The sequence below is a fragment of the Aethalodelphis obliquidens genome, unplaced genomic scaffold (assembly GCF_003676395.1).
Source record: "Aethalodelphis obliquidens isolate GAN/ISIS:26980383/991018 unplaced genomic scaffold, ASM367639v1 scaffold28, whole genome shotgun sequence".
NCBI classification, from domain to species: Eukaryota; Metazoa; Chordata; class Mammalia; order Artiodactyla; family Delphinidae; genus Aethalodelphis; species Aethalodelphis obliquidens.
The window spans coordinates 12,596,079-12,614,391 of NW_020837972.1; the positions used below are offsets into that span (position 1 = coordinate 12,596,079).

General features: G+C 48.0%; 1 protein-coding gene across 1 annotated transcript in view; it reads right to left on the reverse strand.

Moving 5' to 3' along the window:
* The window catches only part of NOS1 (nitric oxide synthase 1), an 88,214-nt gene that overhangs the window by 32,245 nt on the left and 37,656 nt on the right, over positions 1-18,313 (reverse strand). The window contains exons 6-13 of the mRNA XM_027124705.1: positions 17,484-17,575; positions 14,370-14,511; positions 11,634-11,773; positions 9,242-9,416; positions 6,009-6,110; positions 3,985-4,179; positions 3,484-3,569; positions 1,064-1,208 (exon numbers count right to left, since the gene is read on the reverse strand). Of these exons, the coding sequence (XP_026980506.1) occupies positions 1,064-1,208; positions 3,484-3,569; positions 3,985-4,179; positions 6,009-6,110; positions 9,242-9,416; positions 11,634-11,773; positions 14,370-14,511; positions 17,484-17,575 (1,077 nt within the window). The remainder of the gene's footprint in view (positions 1-1,063; positions 1,209-3,483; positions 3,570-3,984; positions 4,180-6,008; positions 6,111-9,241; positions 9,417-11,633; positions 11,774-14,369; positions 14,512-17,483; positions 17,576-18,313) is intronic.

The following is an 18,313-nucleotide window of genomic DNA, read 5'->3' on the forward strand; positions in this document are numbered from 1 at the left end:
CGGATGCGCAGGCTCAGCGGCCACGGCTCACGGGCCCGGCAGCTCCGCGGCATGTGGGATCCTCCCGGACCGGGGCACGAACCCACGTCCCCTGCATCGGCAGGCGGACTCTCAACCACTGCACCACCAGGGAAGCCCCCGTAAATACAGATCTTGATTAAGACTCCTGGGCTTCTTACAACCAAAGGATGCTGGAATCTTCTTGATCACATTTAGGCTGGGAATGACCCAGCTGGATTTGACCAATTGTCTGCTCCGCTTCCTTTCTAGTCCTCCGTCCAGCAGTGTGGAGGACCTGGGCCAAACAGGTCTGAGATCCCCGCCTCAGGGAAAGATTGTTTTGCCCTATATCTTAGCATTACTTGAGCAACATTTCTCAAAGTAGGTTCTAGGGAAGGCTAGTCTCCTGAGATGCTCTTTAAAAGTAAGTGATCCGGGCTTCCCTGGTGGCGCAGTGGTTGGGAGTCCGCCTGCTGATGCAGGGGACGCGGGTTCGTGCCCCGGTCCGGGAGGATCCCGCATGCCGCGGAGCGGCTGGGCCCGTGAGCCATGGCCGCTGGGCCTGCGCGTCCGGAGCGTGTGCTCCGCGACGGGAGAGGCCACAGCGGTGAGAGCCCCACGTACCGCAAAAAAAAAAAAAAAGAAAAAGTAAGTGATCCATAAGCAAAGATCTTTGGGAAACATTTATATTCTCTTCTCTCCTCTTCTGGGAATGATAACACGTACGTGCAGATTAAAGGCTCTGAGAATTCCTGCAGCAAAGAAACCCACTGAATTGTATTAAAGGCAGAGCTTCCCAAACTGACTCCAGAATTGTCTTTCATAAACTTTCTAGTATTTTGCTCTTGGGATGGGGGTTATGATTCCCGGACTCCTGGAGGGTTCCCAGGGAGAGGAGCATCAGAGTCCGCTGAAATATATGCAAATGTGCGTGAGTGAGTTGATGGGCATCTTCAGATGTGCTATCACCCATTCTCAAAGGATTCTTCTTTGCTGAATTCCTTCTCTCCCCTCCCCAACTTTACCATGAAGGGTCAGAGAGCTGGCACTGCCCCCTACCCACCTTGGCGTCAAAGGCATGTTTGAAGATCTCACACAGGGTTTTGGCATAAGCCTGCGATTTGCCCGTCTCTGTGGCGTACAGGATGGTAGCTTTGACCCTCTTGGCCATGGCTTGTCCCATCAGCTTGGCTGAGAACTTGACGGCTCTGGAGGGGAGAGGATGGAGAGGAAAATGGGAAATGCAGAAAGGAGGGAGGATGCCACACTGGGACTTTTGGGCAAGAACCATGATCCATGAACTTTCTCTCCTAATCTTTGATGGCTTCAGGGATACTCAAAGTGCAAGTTTAGGTGCCATATTGATCCCTTTCTTAAGTCACTCCAGACCAACTGGTCATGAGCTAACATGGTTAGTTTTATTAGTTTGTTACTTGATTAATTGATCCCGGTCTTGAGAACCTTGGTTTGCCAAGCATTGCCCCAAAAGATGATGAGTCATTCCTTCACTCATTTGTTCATTCATCAAGTGTTTGTTGAGTGCCTAGCTATGTGCCAGGCATTGTTATAGGAATGGAAACACAGAGAAATGGCTGTCATGGGGCTTACGTTCGTGTGTGTTTGCATGTGTGTGTGTGAGCATGTGCGTGCGTGTGTGTGTGTGTGTGTGTGTGAGAGAGAGAGAGAGAGAGAGAGAGAGAGAGAACGAATCACTAATAAATCAGCAGGTATTGAGCTAGAAGGGATTTTAGAGGTTCATAAATCCACAAAGGAAGGACCAAGTCTGGTTGAAGCAGCCATGCACATCCAGGGTCTTGCAGAGGCTGAAACTCACCAGGCACTAAATATGTATCTATCAAAAGAAGGAATGGATTTTAAACATACTGCTACCACCAAAGCCCTGGGGAGTTTAAATGTCAAGTCGAGGCTCTTTCTAGTTAAATGGAGAATTCAGAACCAGTGTTTCTTCCTTCCCATCTATGAATGCCTGGGTTCACCTTCCGAGCAAGCATCCCTGTTCTAACTAGGAATCTCTAAGTAGACAAATTGCTAGTTACCCCCACCTGGGGATTATCGGTGGTAAATTCATCATTTTTTAGAATCAGGGAAACCACCCACACTGCGGAGCTAAAGGGGGAGAAACAGAAGAGAATAAAAGGTGCCTGGAGGGTTCCCTTTGAATGATCGGATTGTAAAAAAGCATCTATAATTAACTCCCATTGTTTCTACCCCGAACTTAACAGCGCAATTAATTCTTTAGATTTTTCCCTCCCTCAGAAACAGTTTGAACTGAACTGAAGCCAAAGGCTGCTGTTCCTGAGAATTTGTGATGCTCTTGTTAGGGAAAGAATGGCTGCTGATGCATTCTCGCCTGGCCGCAGATAAAGTTAGGTGGAAGAAGAAAGGGGAGGGAGGGAGAGAAGGGAGAGATCCTGTGGACCATATTAGTGGAGCCAGGATCCAGGTTTCAGTCCCTGCAAGATCTACCAGTCACCTGTTGAGAGCTGGACCCAAGGGGCTGAGGAAAGTGACTAAGCAGCTCGGTGCATACTAGCCCCTCTGCCAAAAAGTGAGCTCGAAATAGAGGGTCTCTGCTGAGTGGATCAGGGAGTTCTCTATCTTTAGACAGAAAGCTGGCATCCCCATTAAACCATCTGTGAACCCCACCCCACTTGTCAGCCGGTCCCCTGGCTGACCACGAGTTCTTCAGGACAATTACTCTTCAAAAGCCTTGGTCCCTAACCCGCTTCCCTCCCTCCTTTTCTCAGTGAAGTCTTATTCATTTCATTCTTCAGCTCAATTGTCATCTCCTGCGGGAAGCCCCTTCTGACCTCCCAAACTGGCTGACGTCTATTTTATGGCCCCATGAATCGTTCCTTGGTGGTAGCTGTGAGCTTCATGAGGGCGGGACCACATTATCTGGCTCATCATGGCATCTCTGGAGCCCAGCACAGTGCCGGGCACCGAGTAGGCACTTAGTATCCATTTGTTGGCTGAATGAGTGAATGAGCGAGTGAAATGAGACCCAGCCCTGGGCGAGAGGCCTCTCTAGGCAATGGTGGGCTGGAGCCAGCTTGTCCTAGCTCCTCCCGACTCTGGCTTCAGTGACTTCCTGTTGAGAGCTTGAAATTGGCCACAGTGGGAGTATTTACACCACGGAAATTGGCAAAGGTTACAAATCTATTATCATTGTTATGGCCAACTTTACTAATTGGAGAGCTGGTTTATCGACACAACTCTGTCTCCAGGACAAGAATTTAGGAAAGTGGGGGGAGGAAAGTGAGGTTGGGAAAGAGAAGAGTCATGGTGATGTTTGCATCCCAGACTCGGAGGCAAAGGAGGCACGAGGGGGTTGGAGAAAATGGAGAAATCATGTCACACAAGAGGGCAGGGGTGCAAGCATGTTTCCAGCCTTCTTTTCTGGGGCTCTCTGAATGCGGGGGCACATCCATCCCCCATCCCCACCTACTTTAGTAGACTTACTCTGCCAGCTTCTTGAAGCCAATGGCTCGCCGCTTTGTGGGGGTCCCGTTGGTACCTTTCCAGATGTGGGTGTTCCAAGGGTCAGGCTGGGAAGAGAGGACTATGGTCACTGCAGTGAGGGACCCTGGCTCCTCTTGGGAGTTGCTCAGGGCTCCTTGGGGGCTTGTGGCTGTCCAGCTACGTCCAACCCTTAGCCCTTGAAAGGAACGATTCTGTCAGTGGTGACCCTAGGGGTCCTGGCACAGAGTGGCTGGTCCAGCCTCCCTGCACTGTCCGGCTAGACCTTCCCGCTCATCCCTCAGAATCCCTCTCAAACACTCTCCTCGTGACCCCGGACTACTCATTTCATCTCCATTCGTCTTTCAGCTTGAGCTGTGCTGTTCAACACGGTGGCCACACTTGAGCATCCGAAATGCAAGTCTGAGTTGAGACGTGCTCTAATCATAACACACACACCGGATATTGAAGACTTAGCACGAAAGAGGTGGGGAGGGGCAGGACCTGGTATTCGAAGGAGGGGGTGAGTCGGTAGTTGAGCATCTCTTGGTGGAAGACGGGGGTGATGCTGCCAGACATGGGGGGCACGATCCACACCCAGTCAGCGGGGCAGCCTCCCCGGCAGTGGTATTCATTCTCCATGTGCTTAATGAAGGACTCGGTGGCAGAGTGGTGGTCAACGATGGTCACTTTGTCACTCTGTGGGAGGAGAGGGGACAAGGAGTCAGGAGGAAAGAGCAGCTGGGGTATTTTGGGACTCCCCTGCCCATAGAGCAGTGTTTCCCAAAGGCTGGTCCTGGAGATGATTCTAGGCAGGTGATCCTCTGCATTGTTCTTTCAATCCTGATTAGACCCAGGAGAAACACCTCTCTTGCCAATCTTCCTCTGTCCTTCCTCCTTCTCTCTTTTTTTTTTTTTAATAAGAGAGGAAGCTCAGGTAACTAGAATCCAACAACTTTGTGTTGTTTCCCTGTGTGTATTTGTTTATATATTTATTTAAATTTACAATTCTCTTCTATTTATGGCAAACGGTACTGGCTCTCCATTTATGATGGTAACACAAAATCCTCTTAAAATAAACAATTTTAAGTAATAAGGATGAGTTTATTAAAATGAAAACAAGTCAGTCACAGCAGAGCTGAGTGGACTGAATGTCCGCGTAACCCAGCTGCAGGGCCCGTTGTAGTCGGCTGGCTTGGATTCTCACCTTGCCCAGGCAGTGTCTTCCCTTTCTGCCCACAAAACTGTCCCTTTCCTGCACTTTTCTTTTCCAATCATTCATCTCACTCACACCTCTGCTGCCTCTGGCTCGCCAATCTTCGTACCAGTCCACCAAAGCCCTCCTTCATTTTCAACAATTCCTAAAACTTCACGCCTCCAAGGTAGAGAGGGAAGGGAGGGGGCCTCCTTCTCCCTCATCCCATCTCAACTGGTCTCTTCCCTGGGATATACATTCCCCAGTATCCCCAGTCTCCCTATTCCTGACATGGGGACCTATGGTTTATATTCATGTCTATACATGATTTGATATGTTCATTCTACTGCCTGTGGAGGCCTCCCATGTATGTCTATGAGGGTCTAGCTTCCCAAACCATCATCCTCAGAGGACAGAGCTGGTCTCTGCTACAGAGAGTGACCTCTATTCTGTGGGCCTCCTGGTTTGCCCAGGAGAATCCCAGATTATGTCTTTGTACTGTTACAATGATTAGTGGTGCCCCCCATTTGCTCTCAAAAGTGTCATGGTTTAGCCGATAATTTTTAAAGCTATCATACTGTATGTAATAGCATTTATCACAGAGCCACATGCATTGGGGGACCTATGCTTCTGATGCTGATGATGAGTATCTGTTTCTGTTAGGTGAAGGCTGAATGCCTAAGAAGTGGCAAGACACAGATGATGCTTGCCATTTCTTTTTTTTTTTTTTTTTGGCCATGCCACGCATCCTGCAGGATTTTAGTTTCCCTACCAGGGATGGAACCCATGGCCCCTGCGGTGGAAGTGTGGGGTCTTAACCACTGGACCACCAGGGAAGTCCCAGATGTTTGTCATTTCAATTCTAAAAAATCATAAGCAGGGCTTCTCTGGTGGCGCAGTGGTTGAGAGTCCGCCTGCCGATGCAGGGGACATGGGTTCGTGCCCTGGTCCGGGAGGATCCCGCGTGCCGCAGAGCGGCTGGGCCCGTGAGCCATGGCTGCTGAGCCTGCACATCTGGAGCCTGTGCTCCGCAACGGGAGAGGCCACAACAGTGAGAGGCCCGCGTACCGCAAAAAAAGAATAAAAATAAAAAAATAAATCATAAGCAACAAGTCACAAAACCCCTATCTTTTTGCCTCTTTCTCAAACGGTCCCCACCCAAGATGCATCATGGGGAGAAAGGCATGCATGATGGGAAGTACACCTCACTGGTAGGCAGATCCCTGCAAGGATGTTTCCTGGAAGCTGGGCTCTTGACCTTCTGCCCCGAGACTCTGAAAGGTTTTAGTTCCCCCTTGAGGCTTGGCAGCCAGGAGGTGTGCCCTGGCACTACCTGGAAGCTGTACAGCACTGCGATGTTGATCTCCACCAGCGCCTGGTCCTTCCACAGGGAGGATGTCTTCCTCATGTCCAAGTTCATCTTCTTGGCCACTTCCTGAAAGGGGAAGGAAACACAGACTCATAGGCTGGGGCACCTCTGGATTTCAGACTAAAGAGAGACAGGGCTAGTGTCACCAATGAAATTCTTAATTAATTCATCAACTCATATGCAGACTAATTCACTTACTCAAATTTTTTTTTTTTTATTGAGGACCCACTGGTAACATCAAGAGACTAGAGGGACTTGGCTGGCCCTTTTATTATGGAGCTTACCTTCTAGTGGGGGAGAGAAATAGTTAATATTGTGATGAGTGCTAATTCCTAGGAAGAAAATAAGGTGAGGAAATGGGATAAAGAGGGATATGCGGGCAGGATGAATTGAACCAGGATAGTCAGGGAAGGACCACTGCAGAGGTGGCATACAGGTGAGTCCCAAATGACGAGAAGAAGCAAGACATTTGTAAATCTTGGGAGGGAATGTTCTATGCAGAGAGAATAGCATATGCAAAGACCCTGGGGTGGGATCAGGCTTGCGCTGAGGTACAGAAAGAAGGTCAGTGTATTTGGAGGGTAGGGAGCCAGGGGGAGTTGGTGAGAGAGAGATGCAGGACTGGTTACGCTAGAGGTGCTAAGGAGTGAGGATTTTATTCCAAATATGATGAGGAGGGTCTTTGGGGACTTTAAGGAGAGATGTGGGTCTGGGAGTGACATGAGCTGCTTTCTAGTAGGAAAAGCTCTCCACCCGTCCTGTTCCACCTCCAGAGTGGCTACTGCCTGGAATCTAGATCATGGGTATTTTGAGTTCATGGGGATGCCTGCCTACTCCACTTGATAGATGAGGAAACTGAGGCTCAGAGAGCTGCAGAGACTTGCTCACAGGCCACAGAGCCAGTTGCCCTCGGGGCTGGAGCCCAGGGAGATGCCTAACGCCCAAGACCTGGGAGCAGCTCCCCAGCCAGAAGATTCCTTTGGCAAAACTACTTGGAGAAAACAACTCCTGACATTTAGGTTACAGCTCCAGATAAGCTGATGTCAGGAGTAGGGAAGACCCAATAGCACATCCATTAATTAGAGCCTGGCTTCTCACTTCCTCTGTCAATTCTAGTCACTTGTGGGAACCTAGGTCTCATTATGGGGTTAGAATGTGACAATTTCTCAAGTTTGGGTAAATCGCTTCCCAGCCCCAGATGTCAACATTTGTACATAATGGCAGTTAGAACTGGAAGGCTGGGGTGGGAGCGTGTCTCATTTAAGTTACCCAGTGACTACTCTTTGCAATTGAAATGTAAGCAGGGATCACGAAAGCAGACATTAATTTACTCTTTTGAGGCTGAGGTGTTAGGGTCTGTTTGGGGTCTTTTAGCGATGATACAAACACAGAGAGTAAGAAATTCGCTGCTTTACACAAATACATATAAAACTTGAGTTATTTTATAAAAGAAGAGAGCGTGTACAGCCAGTCATGCTGCTATTGTTACTTCCACAGCATTATTTTGGTTAAAAGAATAGAAATTAGTTGCAAGAAAGTGCAAAAAAATATACATATGACTTTAAAAATTCCCAAATATTACTTGAGCCACAGTTCTGGAAATTGCCTGGAAATATTTTTTCCTTTCCTGCCAGGAGTTTGTATAAATCAGTGGCTTCCCAGTAGAATCTTCTGGGGAGCTTTGAAAATTACTGGTGCCCGGGCTCCACCCTGGAGCACTTTCATCCAAATTCTGGGGAGTGGGACCCCAGCATAATAAAACTCCCTAGGTAATTCCAGTGTGTGGCGAGGCTGAGGACCCCTGGTTCTGTTTTCCAGGCCAGCACCCATGGAATTTTTAAAAATTGAGATAAAATTGACATATAACATTATGTGTATTTCAGGTGTGAGAGATATTGGTTTGATACATTTATATATTGCAATATGGTTACCGCTGTCGGGTTAGTTAACACCTTCATCCAATCGCATAATTACCATTTCTTTTTTGTGGTGAGAACAATTAAGATCTAGTCTCTTAGCAACTCTGAAATTTATAACAGTATCATTGTTGAGCATAATCACTATACTGTGCATTAAATCTCCAGGAATTATTTATCTGCCAGTTGCAGGTTTGTACACGTCCACAACATCTTCCCCAGTTCTCCTGCCCCGCCTCCCCAGCCCCTGGTAATCACCACTCTACTCTCTGTTTTGGGGAGTTTGGCGTTTTTAGATTCCACATATACGTGAGATCACGTAGTATTTGTCTTTCTCTGTCTGATTTATCTCACTTAGCATAATGCCCTTAAGGTCCACCCAGGTGAACACCCATGGATTTTAACAGTATAAACCTAATGCTTGTTTCCGAGTTCGAATTTTGCCCTGTGTTTTATTTACTGTGTGACGTAGGCTCAGCATTTAACTTCTGTTTCTCAGTGTCCTCTTTTGAAACAAGGCCAATCACAGCAGACTGTGGTTCCAGACAACATTTGCTGACAAAACCACAGCAATCCTGACGCTTTCACCAAAGTGGAGCTCCAGGGAGCAGTCCGCCTCAGCACTCTTTTGTAGATCAGGATGACTCAGCCCTGGAGAGAATCAGAACCTCCACCCAGAAATGTACATGGTGGGGAATCACTGTCAAGCCTTGTTTTTTAAGAAAAGAGACCAAAAGTGTCCCATGTTCATGGGTCGTTCTCAAAACCTTCTAACAAGGCTTGACACTGACAGGCAGTGCAGTGGAATGCGTATGAACTCGGATCATAAAGCCAGACTGCCGGGGGGCTGGGGGGGGGGGGGAGAAAAAAAATCCAGACTGGGTTCACATCCCAGCTCTGCCACTCCCTAGCTGTATGATCTTGAGCTCGTCCTCATTTTAACCCTCCCAAAGGCCTCAGTCTCCTCATCTGTGAAAGGGGAATTATCACACCTGGAGGTTGTGGTAAGGATTAAATGAGCACCTAATACACGCAAAGTGCTTGGAGTGCTGCCGAGCACATAGTACACGTACTCTTCTCTTTTTTTGTTTTTTTTGTAGTACACATACTCTTAATGCCACGGAAGGCTTCAGAAAGGCCAGGGGGCATCCCCAGAATTGCAGATTCTGTTTTAACCTCTTCTAGTTTCCAAGCCCCAAAGCTCAGTTGTGGGACAGGACAGCTGAGCCCATCCCCTTTGCCTTCTGCTTCTGCATCATGACGACCAAGAAGGGACTTCACCTCCAGGATGTTGTATCGGGAGCTGTCACAGTAGTCGCGGACGCCAATCTCTGTGCCCATGTACCAGCCGCTGAAGGGACAGGCGCTGAACTCCAGGCCGCCGATCTCCAGGAGCATGTTTGACACAGCGGGGAGGCCGTACCACTTCAGCCCAAGGTCCTTGAACCACTCCAACCTGCAGAGAGCAACACAGCCCAGCTCACCATGGGGCAGGAGCCTCATGGGAAGACACACAGGCGGGATATCCTTAGTCTGGGGATGCTGAAATGCCAGTGAGTGACTGGGACTTACTATACCAGAATCTAATTCCTGGGCTCATGTGAGACCTGTAGGATCACAGCTTCCACAGCTGGGGCCTGAGAATATGCACTTTAACATGTTTCCCAGGTGATTTGGATGGACATCCAGGCCTGGAAACCATTGCCTTGGGCTGCTGTTTATCTCCTAAACCCACCCTGAAGGTGAATCCAGGAGAAAGTGAGCATTGCTGAGTTCCTTCTGACCTCAGGACCTTTGCACGGCAGTTCCTTCCTTCTCTTTTCCTTCTGTGCCTGTTCAGCTCTTACCTACCTTTCCATTCTCAGCTAAAATGCTATTGACTCTGGGAAGCCTTCCCTTATGCCTGATCTGGGTTGGGTCAGCAAGCTTTATGCCTCTAGGTACCATAAAATTTATTTTGCAGCACTTTATTGGAATTAAGTGGTTATTTGGGTAACTGATCTCCTGCTTGAGACTGAAAGCACCATGGAGGCAGGGACCAAGTCACCTACAAAACCCAGCACAATGCCTGGCCCAGACTGGGAATAATGAATAGTATCGAATGAGTGAATGAATGAATGAAGGCCAAGTTTCACCAGGGAGACTGGGTAAGTTTCCAGATATTGGGCAGTGTCAGGAGCCTCAGGACACTTGCTCCCTTTCCAGGGCCTGGACTAGGGTGAGGCAAGTAAGGCACTAGCCTTGGGTGCAAAATTTAAGGAGGCACCAACAAACCCAGGGATCAATATCAATATTATTAATTTATTTACACAATATTCCAAATTAATTCAATGTTTTTTAAAAAAAATCAAAATTAATGCAAAAAAAATTCATGACAAACAAAGTATCAAAACTTTAAATAGGGCTTCCCTGGTGGCGCAGTGGTTGGGAGTCCGCTTGCCAATGCAAGGGACACGGGTTCGTGCCCCGGTCCGGGAAGATCCCACATGCCGCGGAGCGGCTGGCCCGTGAGCCATGGCTGCTGAGCCTGTGCGTCCATAGCCTGTGCTCCGCAACGGAAGAGGCCACAGCAGTGAGAGGCCCGCATATCGCAAAAAAAACCCCACAAAAATAAAAACTTTAAATAAAGACAAGCTCCCACCTTGCCCTAACTCGCCTCACTTGTTTCCCCCTAATTTCAGCCCTAACCTGGTCTTTGTTTAAAGTTTTGATAGATTTAAAAAGTTAATTTTTATTTTAAAAAATATTACATTAAAATACTATTTATTTTGATGATTGATTTTTTTTTTTTTTTTTGGTGCTTCCCCCATCAATTTTGCCCCTGAGGCCAGGGTCTTACTGTGGAGTTTCTTTACTCTCGAAAAGTGTAAATTCTATTTGTGCTGCTGGCCACAGCCCTCACAGCCCCATCCTGGCCCCAAATTGCTTTTGACCTTGAGCTGCGTCAGGTCACATAGAGTTTTAAATGGCTCCCTCTATTTAAAATTTGTGCCCACAACGACACAGGAGGGGCTTCTGCTCTTTCAGCCCTTAGGGTTGGAAAAAGGGCAGGTCCAGGTTGATGGCTTAGGAGTGGGGTAAGGAGGGAGATTTTTTTTTTTTAATTGAAGTATAGTTGATGTACAATATTATATAAGTTACAGGTGTACAATATAGTGTTCACAATTTTTAAAGGTTATACTCCATTTATAGTTATTATAAAATACTGGTTATCTTCCCTATGTTTTACTATATCTCCTTGAGGTTTATTTATTTTATACATAATAGTTTGTACCTCTTAATCCCCTACCCCTATATTGCCCCTCTCCCCTCTGGAAACCACTAGTTTATTCTCTATTTCTGTGAGTCTGCGTCTTTTTTGTTATATTCACTAGTTTGTTGTATTTTTTAGAGTCTACAGATAAGTGATATCATACAGTATTTGTCTTTCTCTATCTGACTTATAAGGAGGGAGATTTTGATTCAGAAAAGATGGTGGTCCCTAGGCTGGTGAAGGAGGAATTATTGATGTCGAGGGAGCCCACCTTGCCCTGGTCCATGATGAGGGTAGGAACCAAGACCCCCTTTCAGCCTCTGTCTGGGCTGCAGAGAGAGCCGGGGGTGCAGGGTTGGGTAGAGAGGGGCGCTGGGTAAATCCAACCACCCTCACCCACCCCATGCCAGTCCCTCTTACTTGGGGTGCCTGATGGGCACTTCCAGCACCAGCTCTGGAGGAATCTGGAAGAGCTCAGGGTCATTGCCGTTGGCCTGGAGCAGGAGTGGCAGGACATCGAAGCGGCTCCTTGGGGGTTTCCAGCCCTGCTGGATGCAGATCTGCAACCAGACCCGCCAGGTCAGGCCACCATGCCCCAGACCCTCCAGACACAACAGCAATGGGGGGAGGGGCAGAGGTCCCAGTGCAAGCCTGCCAGCAGCCCCCCTGGAGGCTCTGGGTCACAGCCACCTTCTTTATGAAGTTATCCCTGCCATCATCACGTAACTAGTATAACTGTCTGTGGTCCCACGGGACAGAAAGCAAACGTGTCCTCCAGCCCCTCACTTGGTTATGTTTTCCAGGTCTTCCCTGCCAACTGGGAACTCCGGGAGCAAGGGCTGAACTGACTCTTGCATCTGTGGTGCCCTCGCACAGGGCTGGGCACGCCTACGCACTTGCTCCGGAAGTATTTGCATCTGGTGCCTAAGACATGAAGAAAATCTACCAGATTTGATGAGGGCAGATGTCTCAGAATGACCACATAAAATGCATCTGTTAGAGCAGCTATCCTATCGAAATATAAAGTGAGCCACATAGTAATTTAAAATTTTCTAGCAGCCACATTTTAAAAATTAAAAAAAAACAAACCCAGAGCAAAGCCCAGTGAAAATAATTTAAGTAATATATCATTTACAAAAGTTTTAATTTCAATAATATTTAATTAAATTAAATAATTATGGGGCTTCCCTGGTGGCGCAGTGGTTGAGAGTCCGCCTGCCGATGCAGGGGACACGGGTTCGTGCCCCGGTCCGGGAAGATCCCACATGCCGCGGAGCAGCTGGGCCCGTGAGCCATGGCCGCTGAGCCTGCGCGTCCGGAGCCTGTGCTCCGCAACGGGAGAGGCCACGACAGTGAGAGGCCCACGTACCGCAAAAAAAAAAAAAAAATTAAATAATTATGAATTATAGCACGATATTAATTATTGTAATAGTAATTAATTATAGTAACAGTAATTTATTAATACTGTGCTAAAAGCATTACTATATCAAATATTAATATCATTATGTATTAATATATTATTATATATGGCATATATATAATATATATGGCATATATTAATAGTAATAATATTAATATATTAATAGTATATTTGACATTAAAATTAAATATGTAATTCATTTATTAATCCAATAAAATATAAAAATTTATAATATATAACCTAATTAAACACCAACTGTTTAATAATAAATTATTAAATGAATTATTAAAATTAATATATTTAAAGATGTTTAACATAAAATTAACTATACTTATTAATACAATAAATGTATTAATTTATTAACAAATAGAAATAGATTAGCCCGATATTATCCACAATATTATTTTTCAATAGGTAATCAAGATACAAATTACTAATGAGATCTTTTCCACTCTTCTTTTGTTCTCTGTCTCTGAGACCGTGTTATCTACACTTAGGGCATGTCTCAGTTTGGACTCGCCACATTTCAAGTGGTCACTAGCTACATGCAGCCAGTGGCTGCCGTACTGGGTGAGGGGTTTTGAAAGTTACAATTCTGTGGTTATGTTTGGGGTGGCTCTTTCTGCTGAGTTAGTAGACAGAGGAAGCACAGAAGCGTGGGTTTAGAACATGTTGTGGCAGTGAGGTTTCTGGAGACAGAAGGAGAGGGAGAGGCCATGGTGTTTCTGTTCCGGCGGCCACGAGGACAAGGTCTGCCAAGTATACAGTTAGAGGTCAGCCAAGTGGAGCAGAGAGTCTGGCTGAGGCTAGAAGACACAGGTCTGACTCCTGGTCGCCCTGGTTATAGCCCCCTCCCCAGGATAATAATATTTTAGCAAGAAAAGCCACTTGCAGATGAAGTCAGCAGCCATGAGGGTGTGCGGTAGCCCTTGGCCTAAGCAGCTTCCTCGTGGGGTGGAGTTTGAGGGGGGTTTGAGGAAAGAACGAAGATAAAGCAGAATGGCGGCTGAGTGGGTGACAAATAAAGGAGGTACCAGGTCTGTGTGTGTGAGATATTCCAGGCGTGGGCTCTGCCTAATATGTCTCCTGTGGGCATAGCTGGTGGAAGCTTCCAGGCCTTACCTGTGCTATCTGTCCACATCACCACCTGGAAGGAGCCCTGGATGGGGAGAAGGTGGTATTCGTGTTCCTAGTGGCTTTTATGAACTGACTTGGGCTGCCAGCAACCGTGGTGATACTGGAGAGTCCAGTCTGTCCAGAGAGGGGTTGGGTAGGTAGAAATGTTGTACAAGGAAATGAATGAATGAATGAAGGGTATGAGTCTGACATATTACCCAACTCAGAAAAGACGATGCCAGACATGGCTTCCACATGTCAGTTCGTCTCCTCCCAGGGGAAGGCAGGAGATTGGAACTGTACTTCTAGCTTTTCTTCTGCTCCTTTAGTGGCCTTGGATAATGTGTTTGGCCTTGGTGAGACTCAGTCTACTCATCTGTGAAATGGGGCAATAGTTCCCATCATGAGGGTCGGGCAAGGTAATGGCCTGAAAATGACCAAATGACCAGCTGTAGCAGAACCAGCAGGACTAGAGGCAAACAGAGCAGGAGCTCTGGAGATGAGTAAGCTGTACCTCACCGACCACTCTCCCTACGATAATATTAAACCAAGAAAAGTCTGTGGATAAAGACAGTTTGGGAGGATGAGAGACCAGCTGGGGGAGGAGTGGGGGCACGCACCTCTGTGAGCTCCACGCTGGCTGGATCCCCCAGGATGGAGCCGTCAGGCTGCTTGTAGCCAGCATAGCGGATGAGCTGGGAGTTCCAGACTCGAAAGTCATGCTTGCCGTCGGTCCTCTGGGGAAATATGGTGATGGCAGATCTGTGGCGGAGAGAGGGGGACGTTTGACATCAGGGCTGGGCTTGCACTTTGGGGACATACTGGAAAAAGTGTCGCCCAGGCCAATGAGTGCATAAGGCTCAGGGCCCATGGTGCAGCTGTTGGAAGGGGAGGGACCTTGCTCTGTCTCTCCACTGGACCGCTGGGGAGGAAGGGTGGAGGATAGGAGGCCTGGTGTCAGCTCACTGAAGGAAAGAGAATGTTTCTCTAACTGGAGACTTTCAAACAATCTTGACTTGCGCCAGTTTTCCAGAAAGTTCTTTTGCAGCAGGTAATCCTCAGGGAAAAAACCATCAGATCCTGTTTCCTTTTAAGAGCTCACCACTGATTCCCAGTTTTAGTCTTTCTTTTACCACCATCATTATTTATTGTCCCATTTGCTCACCCCCTGTACCACAGCAAAGTCTACAGACGTACGATGAATAAGAAATCAGCTTCCATTTGTACTCATCTTTATTTACTTTGAAAGAAAACTGAAGATCACCCCTGGCCTTGCCCACCTAAACAGGCAACCGTGAGACCGTGTACTGTTTAAATTGTAGAAAGATGTGGTTGCCTACGGAAGGCACCTCACTGGAGCCCTGCTCCCTTTCTGTTAAAAGGGAAATCAGGGCTTCTCTGGTGGCACAGTGGTTGAGAGTCCGCTTGCCAATGCAGGGGACACGGGTTCGTGCCCCGGTCCGGGAAGATCCCACATGCCGCGGAGCGGCTGGGCCCGTGAGCCATGGCCGCTGACCCTGCGCGTCAGGAGCCTGTGCTCCGCGACGGGAGAGGCCACAACAGTGAGAGGCCCGTGTACCGAAGAAAAAAAAAACAAAAAAGGGAAATCGGTGTTTTGGAGAGGTGTTATAATGATGCCTTATCCTCTTTGGTACCATCAGAAGGATTGGAACAAATGGAAAGGAGAGTAATTTTTTCACGAAGTGGTTTGATATTATCTCCTTCCAGGAGCTCCTGTTACCTGGACCCATCAGTTCCATCCACGGACCAAATCCTAGGCTATGGAAACCACATCCTGGCTTGTGTCAACACGGGGATGACATCATAGGTCCAACCCAAAGCTCACAGATCTGCTCCCATTCACATCCTGCCCCTGGAATCCTGCCCTGCTGCTCCCTTGGTTGGAGTCTGTTTCTGCTGTCATGTACCCAATCTCAAGGCCAGATTCAAATTTGCTTTCTCCACACAGCATCCCCTGTCTTACCTAGTTCCCAGGGCCTCCCTTTGAGCGCATTTAGGTCATACTGTCTGCACAAGACAATATTGCATTTAATACTGCAGGGAGTGGTGTGTCACACCTCGGGGTGAGTCTAGGACCCAGGCTGAAGGCGGAAGTCATATAGAGCCAAAGATGCTCTTAAACATCTCTTAGCGAAGGTGCCATATTGGAGATGAACACAGACTGAGTAAAATTGTGAGCATTTCCCTCCAGCGTTAAACCACACGGCTGTTTCTCTGGTTGAGCAGCAGATAAAGCCTGTTTGTGTTTGTTTATATATATTTAAAAAGTGTGTTTAGAAACTCCAGAATCTCACACAGTGGGGTGGGATGCTTACTCTGTGTGTGGGAATGAGCCCAATGGAAGACATGGAACAGGTTTACACCTCCCATCTCCCAATCCTGCTAAGCATAATGTCGCAAAATGGCAAGTCTACTGCCCTGTACTGTTTGAATTACATCTCTCTCCCTCCCTTCATCTCCCTTGTCCACCTTCCTCCTTTATGCTTAGATAGTTTCTATACATGGTGTACATTCTCTTATGGCCTCTCATCGTGTCCAGATGTGTAGTTTCAAACTTGTAAAAAAAACAAAAAAAATTAGCCAAACATTTCATCAATAGAATATCTCATTTAGACCCACTCCCCCAATACGGAATTGAAAAAAGTAAAGGTGCACTGCCTACCCTTTGGCGATCCCCGCCCCATATTACCCCATCACAGCACCATTTGAAAACTACCAAAATAACCCATAAACTCCTTGAGGCCAAGACCTTGACGGGGCCCTCCTTTAATGTTAGGATATGCAGGAGGGCTCTTTATCGTTTTCTGAGGGGTGAGGTCTTTTAGGAAAAAGATCTGAATACTAATTTCCCAAGCAGGCCCTGGGCTTAAATTACAGGGTCTTTTCCTATTGGTGGGCTCAGCTGGCAAACACCATTTCCTTCTCAAGGAAGAGACTTGTCCAAGAAAGCCCATGCTTAATGCCAATAGGTCACTTTGGGGATGAGCTCAGTGTAGCCTGAGGGCTTGTGGGAATATCCCTGCAGTGGTCCTCCATGGCCCCAAGATGGGGCTGGTCCTCAGCTGCTGGGAACAGATGCAGGGGCAGGACTGAGGGAGTAGGATTAACAACTGTCACCGCCTGCCTGCGGGGGCCCCAGCTGTTCCCTTCTAGCTGCTCCTCTCCCAGCTGAGACTTGCCAGTGTGGAAGCCAGCAGCTCACATTGGCGCCTTCCTGCCTTGGCCTGTATCCTGTGGCTTTGTTCTTCATGGGGGGCAAGAGGAGTCCCAGGTGCGGCTCAGCTTGGTGGAACCAGAAACGGTGGTCCCCACGGCAGCGGGAAGAGAAATTGCCTTTTAAACCCAGGGAGCCTCAGAGGCGGCTCCAGGCAACAGAGCAGGAGCTGGTAAAAGCAGGTCACCACCGGCAATGGGATTTTCCTATTCCTGGGAATCTGAAACATCCCTTCCTGTTTCCTCCGCTGGGTGATACCGAACTGTGGAATAAACATGATTCTGGTCGCTGTAGTCTCGCAAACCACATGGGAATCTGTTTCTCCCGGAAGAGAAGGCACATGCTGGTTAGAACGAGGATGCCAGGCTACCTCTCTCGGCTTGACACCTGTCCCCGGGAAAAGAGGGGGAGCATTTCCTTCACAGGGGGGTGAACGCCAGACCCAAGGGTCAACAATGGGGGTACATCGGACTCCGCTCCCCTAAGCGGGTCAGCTCACCTGAGGTTCCCTTTGTTGGTAGCATACTTGATATGGTTACAGATGTAGTTGAACATCCCGTGAGCCGTGGTACAGTCGCGGGCATCGAACACCTGCAAGGAGTATATCGTGGGAGCGATCACCTCCTCCTTCCCCATTCATCACCCCCAGGGCAGCCCTCCCAATGGAGGAGCGCCCAGAGCCCACCCTGGCTTCTGCGCCCCTGGAGTAGTGAGCATCTCATTACTGAGCCCCGGGCTGGGTTTTATCTTTTTTTTCTACCCTAATAACTATGGCCAATCAAACCAGGAAAAATCCCCTAAAAGTAGGCATGGAGTGTAAGCGAATGTAGGAAGGAGATGCTGAGCAAAGGAGGGACTTTAAATGGGCTGCCTGTATCTCCTATGAGGTTCCTAGAGATTAGGGACTTAAACATAAAACAACCAGGGGCTTCCCTGGTGGCGCAGTGGTTGAGAGTCCGCCTGCCGATGCAGGGGACACGGGTTCGTGCCCCGGTCCGGGAAGATCCCACATGCCGCGGAGCGGCTGGGCTCGTGAGCCATGGCCGCTGAGACTGCGCCTCCGGAGCCTGTGCTCCGCAACGGGAGAGGCCACAACAGTGAGAGGCCCGCGTACCACAAAAAATATATAAAAAATAAAAAAAAAATAAAACAACCACAAAAAAACCAGACACCCCACCCCCACGCCCCCCACCCCAAGATTGATAACTAATCTACTTCCAAAATGAAACTATTCCCTAGAGGAAAAGAAATCACACCAGGGGACGCAGAATCTAATGCTTTTAGGGAGTAGGCAGATAACGGAAATAAGGCAAGAGAGGAGACAAAAGG